The 14,673-nt window shown below is 35.1% G+C and overlaps 1 protein-coding gene across 1 annotated transcript in view; it reads left to right on the forward strand.

The window, feature by feature from the left end:
- Positions 1 to 14,673, forward strand: part of LOC116506152 (neurexin-3-beta-like) — a 503,635-nt gene that overhangs the window by 366,856 nt on the left and 122,106 nt on the right. Inside the window, exons 6-7 of the mRNA XM_032213810.1 lie at positions 1,668 to 1,754; positions 13,251 to 13,558. Of these exons, the coding sequence (XP_032069701.1) occupies positions 1,668 to 1,754; positions 13,251 to 13,558 (395 nt within the window). The remainder of the gene's footprint in view (positions 1 to 1,667; positions 1,755 to 13,250; positions 13,559 to 14,673) is intronic.

Here is a 14,673-nt window from a genome sequence, read left to right on the forward strand (position 1 = left end):
TAGTGTTTTCTAGATAGTCATTATTCTAGAGATCTGCACCCAGCAAAATGAAGGTTTTGTTTCTTAGCTATAATGTTTGCGATGGGAAGCTGGAAACTATATAGGTGTATCTTACTTTTCATCAAAGGTATAACTCACTAGATCCATTGGAGTACCAATCCATTCTGAGAATGATAACCCTATTTAATCTTGAGATTTTAATATTCATGCTGAGGTTCTGGAGGTTACAATATCAATTCATTTATTTCCAACATTTCAGAAAGGCATCAGGTTGAAGATGTCTGTTACAAAGCATATATTTTTATTGTAATCTTTGATGTGGTACATGGAAAGTGCCAGAAAACTGAAGAAGAACCTATGTTATTTTAGTCTTTAAAAAATGGAAAACAGTAAAAAGAAACAGAAAACTACAGACCAATCAATTTGACATTAATACCTGAGAAGATAATCAAGCAGTGGATTTGCAAATATTTAGAAAGGAACAAGTGCTTAGTAAAAGATAGCAAGGAGTTGTTAAAAATAGACAGTGTTAGACAAATTGTACTATTTTACAAAGTGACTAGTAGACCAAGGGAATGGCGTGACTTAGATAAGAAGATAGTAAGAATGCTTTTTCTGATTTTCAGGTAAACCTAAGGTTTGGAGGAAGGCAGTGGGTGAGAGGAAATTTCAACCAGAGAAAATAGGCACAGAATTTGGAAAGATCTTGATAGATGTTAATATAGGACCATATCCAAAAATATGCAGCTTAACAGTGATAAATGTAGGCTTGTACACTTATCTGGAAAAAGAAAACAATTATTGAGGTCAGGATAGGCAATACCTGATTCAGTAGTAGGTGTGGGGGGGGGGACTGGACATCCTAGCAGATCATAGCTGAATATGAGTCAGCAGTTTTCTTCAGTTGCCAAAAGAACTGGTGCAATCTTGCATTTCAATAGAAAAAGAATGTTGCAAGATAGTGAAGTGCAGGCTAATCCTATGAAGAACAGTTAAAGGAATGGGGAATGTTTCCCCTACTGAAGATAAAGCTAAAGGGAGGTATTATGTCTTCCAATATTTGAAGGTCTGTCAAAACAAAGAGAATGTGGATTTATTACCCATGGTGCCTGAGTGTAGGACAAGAATTACTGATGAGGATCTTACAGAAGGAACTCAAAATTTGCCTAAACATTTGTTTAGAAAGTACTAAGATTTCCACATTGGGTGGGAGATTAGACTCAAAGATCTCCAGGTTCATCCAACCCCATGATTCTGTATCTTACCTTAGATCTGTGAAACATTTTCTATGAATTCAAGAAGAGGGCATGGATCAGGCATTCTCATAATTCCATATTCCTATTTAGATCTTGAAAAAGCATATGGAGGTGTAGAAAAGTGAGACAGCATGATTCCTAAAATTGATATGTTTTAATGGAAAGGATTACCATGCTAAACCTACTCTTCATAACAGAAATGCTTGAAACATGGAAATGTTCTTCTAGAATTCCAAGAAATGAGAGTGTTATTCTCTACCATTTTAAAAGAAATCTAACTACATATCTTCATGTTTGTTTAAATTCCTTCATAACTAAATGAATAAATCAAAGTAACTTAGAATCTTTTATTTTTTTAACAATTTCATTGACTTTTCAGATTGTTTTTAAGCTGTTTTTTAAACTTTAAAGGAAACACTGATACTGCGTTCCAATTGGTAAAACAGAAAATCCCCTTCAAATATAACCGACCCGTAGAGGAATGGCTGCAGGAAAAAGGTAACCATTGTTAAAACTTTCATTTTAAATCCATTTGATTCTAAACCCTCATTTTTAAAGCCTGCAAATAAATGTTTTTTAAACTGGAATCGCCTGCTGCATAAATGACTTTTAATTTTCATTATAATTTGTGTCAACCTCCACCTGCCATATGTTGATAAATCATGCTATAATACATTGCTATTAAAACCAAGTTAAAGGGACGAAATTCAAAGATTACTATTTAAAAAAATCAAAGAAAGAAGCAAATGCTAAGACACCATTTTAAAAAACCAAAAAGGAAAATGAAACAACATGTATTATGGCTACATAACCACTGCATGAACTATTTTTAAATAATATAATCTACATCTATGTATCTCATCAAAGTTGTCTTAAACCTGTTTAGAAATCTAACTGTTCAAACATTATTTTCAGATATCCCACTCCCTTTTAAATAATGGTACAGTTATGTCTGCACTCATCATTTTAATGAAGCTAATGTGTTTTGGGTGTTTATTACTCCAACCACTGAATCCTAAGGGATAGCATTTAAATGTTCATATAAGCTCCTTAGGGAAAAGTGAAAAAATGTTGTGTATTTTTCATAATACACCTTGTTTCAATATTGTTTACACTAGTGTTTTTCAATTTTACAACTGTAAGATATATGGATTTCAATTCCCAGAATTCCCTGGCCAACTATGTTAAAGTTGCCAAGGTTGAGAAATACTGGCCTATATAATATAGAAAATCATGCCATGGAATCTTGCTGCATGATGCAATAACATTCCCATTTGTATCAACAGAACAGACCTGATGATACATTTTTATTGGGACATTAATGAGAATGCTAGTAGTATAGCCACAGGTAATTGATTTGTATTTTAAGACTAGCTATTCTCATCCTTGGTTGCACTCTACACATATCTTATACTTACCCTAAGGGTAAGTCTCATTAAACTCAACTGAATTTTAATCTGAATAAAGTTTTGTGGACTTTTGATGCATACCTTAATCTAAATACAAAGATGAATCCATCTGCAAAACATATACATATATATGCAATACCATATTCTATGTGGACATTCTATATTGAAACTTAGAAATGTAGGACAAGCATGCTTCTTTTTTGTTTAATAGTTCACCAATCCATTGATTTCCCAAAGTAATATATAGTCCTTAGAAGAAGCAACTCAAATATGCTCAAAATATATTGCAATGGTTTAATGAGAATTCTACAACTGCTTAACCACTTTCCATTGAAAGTTGATTGCAAATATTGCTCATGGGATATAGTTCAAACCTTATTGAAATAAACACTGAGTTTACAACTGGGTGTCGAACTCACGGGCCATGGGCTGGATGTGTCATACACTGGCCATGCCAATCCCTGGTTTAGCGAAGGGGGGGGGAGTTGCAATAAGTCACATGAGGACAACATATTGTCGCAAGTTTGACACCCCTGGTTTACAATAAGAGTATTCTAGGGGAAGTTAACTATCTCATTTCAGTTAAATTATAACGAACTCAGCCAATAGAGTCTATCAATAGATAAATTTTTGTACAAAAATATTTTTCCCTCTATATACATTTGTTTATAGTGTAGCATATTGAAATTTGTCCCTGAAGTTTTACCAAGCCTTGAGAAATGACCTCCACATCCGTACCAATCAGTTGAAGAGCAGTCTCTAAGCTTGTAGAATTCAACTTCAAGGATTCCTCTGCCAGCATGGCTGGCTGAGGAATTCTGGGAGTTAAAGTCCACAAGTCTTAAAGCTGCCAAGTTTGGAGACCTTCTAGTTAGAAGATAAACTTCACATATTTCATAATGCACATAATTACTGTCATCAACCTTTTTGAATCTAACTCTTTTGAATACAAAAAAAATGTTTAAATAACACAAGCTGTGTTACAAAGCTGATTCTTTTCCTACAGCTTGGATATGATATAAAATAAAACATATCAGTCCAGTTTTATAATTCAGGAAATCCTGGACCAATTTTTGCTTACCTGTTTAAAGTGTCTCTTCTGGGGAAAAAGAATCAGGTGACAACCAAATTGGAGTTTTCAGAATTGGTTTTGAATTCCAATTTTGTTTTTTATTTCAAGAGCATACATTGAGTAAACATGTTATTTATTTCCCCATTACTAAGGTAACCTTTTTAATGGTTGCCTACAAATAATAATAACAACACACACACACACCTCTCTCTAAATTTGAGAAAGATGATAAAATGTGTTAAAGGAAGGGTAGCCCTTTAAATGTATAAATAAGAGTAAAATAAAGTAAAATAAAGGAACCATGGCAGAGGATAAAGGGTTTGAAGAAATTTACCCAAACAAATAAAGAGAAATAGACTGAATCATTAGGAATGTAATTCAACCAGTTCAGATAGTGTCCCTAAACCAATTTTTCCTATTTTAGGAAATTATAAATTGTGGATAGATTCCCAAACACGAATGGTATTGCTGGTTAAGAAAAACAATACAAAAACATACCAGTAGTAGGGCCTGGATGAGACGTTTAGATTAGAGCATAATTACAAATTCTACTTTCAGTCCTAAGCGGAAAACAAGGCTGTCCTATATTAGAGCCTGCAAAAAGTGTGAAGTGCATTTTTTTCTTCTTCTGTTAAATCATGTCTGATTCTTGGAGACTGCAAGGGCAAGTTTGTGCTGATTTCTTGGCAAGGTTTTTCAAAAATGGTTTGCCATTGCCTCCTTCCTAGGGCTGAAAGAAAGTGACTGGCCCATGGTTACCCAGCTAGCTTTGTACCTAACTGGATGGGAACTCATGGTGTCCAAGTTTATAGCCAAACACTTTAACCAGGGAGGTAATAAACTCCAAAGTCAATAGTCAGATGTGGTTGCTAAATTGTGATTTAGTTTGATGGGTCACTAGATATACAACTGACCTAAAACATTCTGTTAGTGCTATGTTTGATAATTAAGGTGGCAGAGTAATAAACAATGATTGAAACCCCTGAATGTGATTAGTGTCTATGAGAACAGATTTTTAAAATGTAGACATATTTAGTCTAAAACAGGGGTGTCAAACTCAAGACAGATCTTAGATCTGGCCCAAAGGGCCGCCCTGTGAACAGCGAAGGATTGGCCTCTAGTGCCTCTGCCCGCAAAAATGGGCTTCCAATCTCCGTTTTCTGCTGGGACAGCCTCCTGAAACCTTTTGCCAGTGAAAATGGAACTCGCATGCGTCCCTCCAAAGCTGCATTTTCTCTGGCAGAGAGTTGCAGGAGGCCATCCCAGCTGAAAATGGAGATTGGGAGCCTCTTTTCACTGGCAGAGCGCCCAGGCCACTACAGGCACTCCAGACACAAGTAGCATCAAGTTGGCCATGCCCACCCTGGCCCCCAAGATCAGACACAACCCTGATGCGGCCCTCAATGAAATCAAGTTTGACTCCTGGTCTAAAAAGTGGATAACTTTCTTTTGCTAATCTCAAAAGGATAAAGTCCCTTTAACAACAGTGCCCTTGCTTTTGTTAAACTGGTGCATGCCCAATGCTGTGATGAAGCTCATTTGCCTGAAAACCTGCTGTTGTTTTGTAGTTTTTTTCTCCTCTCTCTAAGTTTCACTTTTTTGTTTGCTCTTTTGTTTCTTTATTTCCTAAGCCTGAGATGAGCATGCTGAAAGATATTTACATGTCTACTGTCTTAAGAGTTCTGAAATTGATGTTTTTGCCATTGTCAGTGGTGATGGTGGTGATGACGATGAACACAATTTGATGATGTTGCTTTGTTAAAAGACAATCACTTAAGACAAGCACAATCTAAAGAAAACCACTGAGATCTCAAACATTTTTAGGGAGCAGTGGGGTGAGGTAGGCCTTGACACGGAGCATCCTAAATCCATGTTGTACTATTTAGTAGGGCTGTACATACTTTAAAAAATGATTCCAAAGATCTGCTTTGACTTTATGCAAAAATAAGCACAGCACCAAGGCAATTATACATCTCTTTTAAGCATTACGTAAGCATTACATTAAGGATGGACTTTTTAATTCCATTCATTAAAGCTCCCTCATAATTTTTCAAGTTCATACAAAAGGCTGAAAAAATAAATGCCATATAAGCAGAGAGGTTGCATGCTTGGGTAAAGTCCAAAGCATATTCCTTCCAAATTGTTTTTTGGAACATGACAGCCCTACTATCTAGCTTATCATAGAATGGGATATACTATCATTTTCTATAATATCAGATTTTTAAAAACATGGTATTTTGATTCGATGTTATTTGGACATGTGATAAACTATAGAGTGGGGGGAAACCATACCGTTACCAGCCTGTCATTTATTCACTCATCTACACTTTGCCAACCCATGCAATCATTCATTTATTTCTTAATACATCAAGAAAGTCTTATGTCAGACAACCTCGTAAAGATGATGAGTGAGAGGATAGATAGCTATCAAAATGGAACATGATAAATTGATGGCTGCCAAGATGGATGGATTGCTCTGTCAAAAAGAGAGCACTGAGAGTAGCTATCTGCCAGACGTAATGCACCCATAGTAGAATAATTTACAATTAACACAATGGATGCCATGCCAAGAAAGTTGGGTGTCCTTGAATCCCAGCAAAATTAATGGCACTTAAGTATATAATGAAATTCTTAAGTGGTTTTTTTTTTAAAGTGATTGAATTGTGGGGGTGGAATTAAAAGTGTGTTTGCAAGGAGTGTGAAAGCTGTTTCTCCATTATAGGAAAGAAAGAAGGGAAGAGAACAAAATGATATTTATCAAGAATTTACAATTTAAATGGATTGTTCCTGTAAATTTTTATCCAAAAAATCTATTAATTCACCAAAGTATTATTTGTATGAACATTTACATAGGAATATGGTCAATTTAATTAACATGCATAAAGATCTATCAATCAAATAACTTCACAAATTTTATTTGTATAAAATCAAAAATTAGAATTAAGTTTAATTCTTTTGTGTTGTTGGCAGTTATCTATTTATAACTGCATAACAGCTGATAAACAAAAGGAAATTCAATGTATTTGGGCTTTCAAGTGTTTAAGAACAATCCAGTGTTTGAATTACTATTACCATTATACATAACTTTTCATTATACATAAGCCTTCTCCATTCTACCATCTTCTGAGTAGTTGGGGATTGTAATTCTAGAATTCCCAAGTACCATAACCACTGGAAATGCTAGCTGGAAATTCTGGTTATTGCATGACAAGCATACCCAGAGGTTGTCAGATTAGGGCAAGGACATAGTCTTTATACTACAGTTACACAACTAGCATTGTAGTATTTCTGCCCACTGCTATCATCTGTCTGTGAGTAATGAGAGAGAGAAATAGACAGAGGGATAAATCACATGTTTTCATTTGATGATACATAGAAAACAAGTGCCAACTTTTGAACTGTGAAGAGAGAACTGGGGCTACTGTAGCCATCATATATAGCCAAAAAACTATGCTAAATTCTGAAATACTTGCTTGCTGTTTCATGTTTTCCTTTTCTTTGTAGAATATGAAACATTAAAATGCAACGTATAATGATGCAGAGATCTGCTGCTACCCATTCCTGGTTCATGAGTGAAGCCAGGACAAATAATCATTATCAACTCTGGGTAACAATAAAGTAGTTATTTAAAGACTGCTCAGTGCTCATTATATTGACAGCAGCACCCAAGTGTGGGAGAGGGTTACATACTGCCATTCATTTTCAGACTGAAAAAATAAGAATTAGAAAATAAATATAAATATATTCCAGCATGCATGTTGTTGTCTGTGGCAAGATGCAGTATATCACCCAACTTAGAATAAATTGGCAGTTGATGGCTGATTTGGAAGCAAATGGCACAAAACTACCTCATCCATCAGCTGCTGATTTTTGACAAGTTTTAGACAGATTTGTAGCTTTAACTTCCAAATGTAACATTACGAACCAGATCCATACATTCTGTAGTGCAATTGGTATTCTGATGGCCAGACTTTTCTTTTTTTTCTTTTTTAGATTTCCTTTACTCTTTTGTCAATAGGAGAACCAGATTATACGGACATTTTTAAATTCAAAACCAAATCAAATTGATTTTAAGGGTTACAAGTTATACCTAACCAGGATGAAATAGTGGCAAGCACTGCTTTTATTTTATGTAAACCCCACAAACGGAATAAGGAGAACCTCATGTACAGCTAAACATGTCCTTATTTATCAATCACTTGTTTAATTATGTTTGATGTTATAAGGGGACTGAGCAAGGAGACTTAAGATTCATCCTTGAAATTGAGCTGTTGCAACATCCCCACAGTCATACGATCACGATTTGGGCACTTGGCAACCGCAGTCACATGATTGGCATTTGCGACCTTGACTGCTAGCTTCTGGCAAATAAAGTCAATGAGGAAATCACAAGTTGCAATCATTTGATGTTTCATTTAATGACCATACACAATGCATTTAACAACTACTGCCAGAACTGCCATCATAAGTCAGCAAGGTCACATGAGTTTAAACAGCTTTAAAACCTGTTGCTTAGTGATGGAGTTCCAATTTCCACAGTTAACTGACTACACATTCTACATTCTCTTAGTCACAATGAGCTCCCAGTATTACAGTGGTGCCTTTGAAATAGAGAATATGTGCAAAACTGTTTACTAACTTTCTTATTTTCTAAGAATGAGATCTATCACATTAGGAAAGACAGAGAGAGGTCTGACCTGACATTTCAGCTATGCATTTTTCCTCTATACATTTTTTTTCTTTTTGCCCATTGTTTTCCACTTGATCATCAAGTAAAAATATTTCACACAAGTGGTTTTAATTAAAAGCAGATTTTCCAGAGACCTGTGATTGTCCTTTTAGCAAACACACACTTTTAATGTCAGTGTTTTGTTATAAAATGTAGCTGTGCTGTGTGTTGCCTGCCTTGTCAGCTATGCTAGAAGAAGAAAATCATCAAGAAGAAAACACATGCATTTTCTTTTTCTTTTTTAAAAAATTAGGTCATCTGTTTCAGGTAATTGCATCTAGGATGTTGGAACAATATGCATGGTTATATTTCTAAAACAAATCAAATAAAGCTTTCTCATTTGCTTACACATGTTCAGTTGCTCTCCCTCACACACTAGCACCAATGGAGTTTCACAGCCTTTTTAAACTCCTATTGGAGGACACAAATTTTGGAAAGCAACAGTGAAGTAAATATTTAAACCTCTCTTGCCCATTCATAATGGTTTTGAACTAGATTGGGTTTTTACATGCAACATCAGCCATAAACGAACAGCAAAGAGATTAAATGCAAATTTGGTTTGGTTTTATACAGAGTAGATCTATGAAGTAATTTAATGAACATAGCATGACTGAAATACCTAAGATTGAAATACCTAAGATGGAAGTTAACTGAAGACTAATTCCAACAGTTATTAAATTAATTTATTGGATTTTGCAGCTGTATTACTCCAAACAGGCTCTGGGTGTCTTAAAACTATTTAAAGTACATAGTCATAATCATTAGGACAGAGCCAAATAAATAAAATATGCAAAAATGTTATGGGCTCCACAAGTACTGTAACCCCAGGCCTGGAAACAGAGCTAGGTGTAAGAAACTTCTAGAACCTTTTGAGAGCAGTAATCATAAACTCCGGGGATACTGTTCCAAAGATCCGTGAGAGAGAATGTACTAAATCTGGGGTTAGCTCTGAGTTTTCTAGATAACCTAAGTATTGTCAAAGGCAGTGGTTGATACTAAGGGTGTCTACCAACTAAAAATAGAAGAAATTAATTAAGGAAAGTAAGATGCAAAATCTGTCCTTGACACGTTCAATTTTATCTCAAAACAAACTAGGCAAGGTTCTTTGAAAGGTGAAGCATTAACTAGGAAGATGATGGTCTCTCTCACATGATATGTTCAAAGTCAAAATAGTTGTCATGGATCAATTAAGCAAGGATTGGACTCAATGGCCTAACATATCTCTTTCAATTTCCAAAGACATTCCATAATTCTTTCCATTTAAAAATTGCTCACTTCTGATACTCTGAGAAGTATTTATAGTTCTTCAAAGGAAGAAATGTGACTCAGAATATGTTGGATTTGCATGTAGGATTTGTTGGAAACTCCTTAAATCAAATGCATCTGTTCCTAGGATTGTGTGGCAGATACAAAGGGCAGCTGCACAATTCCAAGAAAAAATACAACTATCTGAAAGTGTTTCCAACAGGTGTACCTGTTTTTTTTTTTTTACAAATCACATATCTCCCTTAAGTATGGAACAGCCCGAAAATATATTTCATGAATGATAAGTCTTCCATGGTACATTCAACAAGTGCAATTTCTTCTCTAAATACTATATTACAATTATACTCTACCCATCTTTTGGTGCTCTCCAAAGGGTGGGCATGGTAGTATTTTTGTCTTTGGTTCTCCTTGGATTGTTAAAGAAACTAAAAGTACATTTTAGTGGAATCCACTAATTTTGTTTTGTGTTATTAGACATGAAGGATGTCATTATCAGAATACCAGTTGGGTCTCATGGCAGTCTTTGGTCAATAGTTAGGGAGGGAAATTAGAGTAAATTTATGTACATAACTTTCCAGTTTCTAGAAGTCACTTTTTAAAATGCTATTTTCTGGCTGTTGATCATAGAATCTGGTCATAAGTTTTGAAATATCATTGCCTCTCGGCAACTTTTGTTTCTGGATGCCAAGAAAGGGATAGAGCACAAGGGGAAGATTTTTTTTTTTAATAAGAGTGGCTCTGTTCTGTATTGTGTAAAGCCAAAGAAATTGAGAGAAGAGGTTTTTCAGAATATCAAGGCTGGTTGAGCCATTTCAAACTGCAAATCTGAATTACTTAAGTGTTATTATAGTTTTTCAAGCTAGGACATTTCCCCCACTCTCTATATTTTGACCTCCTCGGGGGAACAGATTAATTCCTCTCAGAAACATACCCATTCAAATATGGGTAAGTTTTGAGCAGAAGTCCTAATTCAGGTGTAATTTTGTGGCAGTTGAATAGCCTATACATTTCCCCCTATGGAAAAGGCAGAGACTGATAAAGTATCAAGTGTCATTTTCCAGCTGATAGCACTGCATGAGAATGAAAAGAAAAATGCAGTTAATGTTATAGTATCTCTGGGGAAAAAAAATCCTGTGAATAGAATTGTATGTCCAAATTTAATGAGCCCATCATAATTTTCCATGTGATAGCTGATACTATCATGTCATTACTTGAAAGTGTTTGGAATGAACATAGTCTTATCATTACAATAATTTTTATGACCTAAAAATGTCTATGAGATTATCACTATAGCAATTTTTTTTATTTTTTAAAAAATTGAGCCTAGCCAGATTTACTATTCTCTCACACAACAGTTTAATGCAACATGCCACTCCCAAGCTACATGCAACAAATCCATATGATAAGGATAAAAGGGCACGAGAGGAAAGAGATAATAGAAGAGATTTCAAAAATTGTGATTTAATTGCTTTCCAAGGACAAAGTATATCAATCCTTTCATTTTTCTTCTTCTTTTAATTTGCTGTTTTTACATTTGTACACTAGTCCATCTTTGCTTAATGAAGATCTGTTTCTTGTTACGGTAGTGGAGAGCACATGAAGATGTGCATTCTGCTTCCTCAAAATGCTTCCTCCTCTCAGCATTTCCCATAAACATCTACTTTGCTTGGTTAGCTAGGATCCTCCTTGGGAATAGGAATTCCTTTCAGATACATTTCTTCTCTTGTCCCAATTCTCTTCCCCATGACCCATCCCGTCACCATTAGATGATGCAACACCGCATCACCACTTGACTTCAAGACCTGCCACGACGACCAAAATTGGTGAGCTCCCCCTCCTATTCTGATCTACTTTAATCACAGGGAATCAGTAATTGGGTTTAGATTCTATTTTATGACACAGTAGAATTTGGCATTTATCAGGAAAGAACAGAGAAAGAAAGTGGTGAGTGTGGAAGGGAGGAGGGAGGGAATGGACATGTGTGTGTAAATGTTGGGAGAAGTGGACTGAACAAAATAATACTAATTCCACTTTATTTTCTGAAATGTGGCTAGTATGGTTCTTTATTCAATGGACATTTACATTTAATACACTCTAAAATACATGAATAAATATTAAATCCAGACAAGCTTACATATTGGATTCATCATATAAAATTTATAGCTGTCATTTGGAAAGCTGAAAGCAAAGAAATCATATGTAGAAGGAATGTAATTCTTGAACATTTCTGTTAATTTTCCAGAAATGATGAGGAAAGAACAAGAGAAAGAGAAAAGTTCTGTCAAAGTTTGAATTGTCTTTTCTTTTTGAATTAATGGGATGAATACATCCTTGATTTCTATGTAGAATGAAGAATTGGCAATTATTTCTGGACTCCATTCTGACTAGAATTGAATTCCTCCTGCTTTCCTTTAAGGAATTGGGAAATTCATTTCTGAAATCTTAGAGAAGATTCACTATGATGATTCTGTACAATGAAATTTGGGTTTCTGACATATGATTAGTACTGGTGAAGGAAAAACAATCCTTGGAAAAAATGGTGGATGGATATTGTAGAACCTGCTGACCATTCAGAGATCCTAGCAGAGCTCAGGTTCACTATATTCTCTCTACTCAAAATGTCCCTCCAATAAAATTGCTTACTAGTCAAAGCATAAGCTACTTTTCAAAGATCAGCCTGTGTTTAGAAACTGATACTTTAAAGAGAAGGCTAAGGCTATAAGAATCCTTCTCGCTCGGATTTGATTTTCTGCAGCAAAGGGGTACTGGGTCTGATTTCCATAACTTCAGTGTGAGGTAGAAATGACTGCATTGAGTTTTACTTTGAAAGTGTGGTACCCGAGGAATACAATTGTTTGTCTCTACTAATTTTATTTTTAGATATATTTTGTTTTCTTCAACAGAAATGATAATCCAATATTGTCTTAAAGCTGCACTTTATTTAAATGCAGATTATATCCTCATTCAGAGGTATAGTTGTTTTATGTTTTAAGGAGTCATGAAACACACATTTATCCATCTTTTAATGCTATATCTTTTTCCAAGTCATAAGACAGGATTCAACCTTTGTTCAGTCCATGCAAGGATCCAATATTCTTCAATTCCATCATATGCAAAAATCAGAGTGGTTTCATTGAACTGAACTCTCTCAGATTCTCAGGAAAAAAAACCTGCAGAATGCTTGATCTTAAAACTGGATTGAGTTCATCATTTGGGTGAAATTTGGAATCCTGGCTTCTGCTAAATATGTTTACATGTATGAGAATAAATCCAAGAAAATCTGGGTCTATTGTTATTTGTTTGATCTGGTTTATCCTAATTTGTAACACAATGAGACAATTTTTTTGTAGTATTGCATTCCAGTCACTCAGCCATCACAATTGCCATCACCACCAATGTCAGAAAACTCGCTCTGATCTTCCACCCATTCAACCAGGATATAACATAAAACATTTTGGTTTTTAAAACGGGGGAAGAATTTTCCTGGCAATAACAATGTTCACCCCCCCTTCACTTAGGACGACAGTTAACCATCTTCAACACCCAGGCTCAAATAGCCATTGGAGGAAAAGATAGAGGGCGTCTCTTCCAAGGTCAGCTTTCCGGTCTCTATTACAATGGCTTGAAAGTATTGAATATGGCAGCAGAAAACAACCCCAACATCAAAATCAATGGAAGTGTTCGGCTGGTTGGTGAAGTGCCATCTATTCTGGGGACAGCTCCCACAACCTCTATGCCACCAGAGATGTCCACCACCGTCATGGAAACTACCACTACTATGGCCACTACTACAACACGAAAAAATCGGTCCACACCTACTATTCAGGTAAGTTGAATGTTTTTTGTTCCTGTGTTTTCAGGCCATTTTCTTTTCTTTTCTTTATTTCTTTCTTTCTTTCTTTCTTTCCTTCCTTCCTTCCTTCTTTCTTTCTTTCTTCCTAAATGAAAGTTTTACCAAAATAAAATTAAGAACAAAAATTGACATTTGCCATATTTTGCAGTTGTTATTTATATGTCTTCATTCAGTGATGCTCTTTTAAACCCTCTTTATTTTACACTTCAGCATGAAGAATAGGATTTGATTTTTGAAAAATCATTTGATAAGTGAATCATGTGAATTCTAACTATCCAGTGCCAATGTGTCCATGTAAGCCAACTGGATTTTCTGAATGCTTTTATTTCCACATCTATTTGCAGGCTTCAGATCAATTAAAGAAATACAGTTTTAAGAGCTGCAAGAAGTAGTACAACCATTCCAATAGCAATTGACATTAAATATTCCAATGGATATCCTTCCATTTAACTGGAAGTATCTCCATCCAACTCAATGTGTTAAGTTCTTCTAATCCTTAGTGACAGCTAAAGTTGTTTTAGGACACTTACAGGTTTATTTGGATTCTTAGAGACAAAGTCAGGCTTCATTAGCATAATTTGTCCAGTAGTATGAAGTGTAACATTCTTCTGGTGATAATATATGGAAGTAAAAAGGCTGATGGGTTGAATAAATCTCATATATTGTTTAATTTTGGGCTGTAAAAATTGATCAACACAACTTAGAACATTTTAGGACACAAGTCAGATTAAAATGATTACACAACATGTTTTTTATCTAAGAAAACCACCATCTTGTCAATGCTTTATTCCCCCCAAATAAATTGAAGTTGATAATTATCTCTGTTGAGTTCAACAATAGTTTCAGGACAAGAAAAAGTCTTACAACTACTTCTTTGAGGCTTATTAAAAAAAAAACCAACCCTACCAGTGGCATGTGTTCTTGATACAGGCATTAGGACAGTGCTAACTACTTAGCTAATTACTTTCTGATATTTTTTATGATGTAACACAGGTAGCAGACCTCAAGCTATGCAAATTCAATCAAAAACATTCTGTATGTTAAATATTTATAATTAGCAGGCTATACTTTTGTTAAAGTGCATATAA

This window comes from Thamnophis elegans, chromosome 1, assembly GCF_009769535.1.
Source record: "Thamnophis elegans isolate rThaEle1 chromosome 1, rThaEle1.pri, whole genome shotgun sequence".
Taxonomy (NCBI): domain Eukaryota; kingdom Metazoa; phylum Chordata; class Lepidosauria; order Squamata; family Colubridae; genus Thamnophis; species Thamnophis elegans.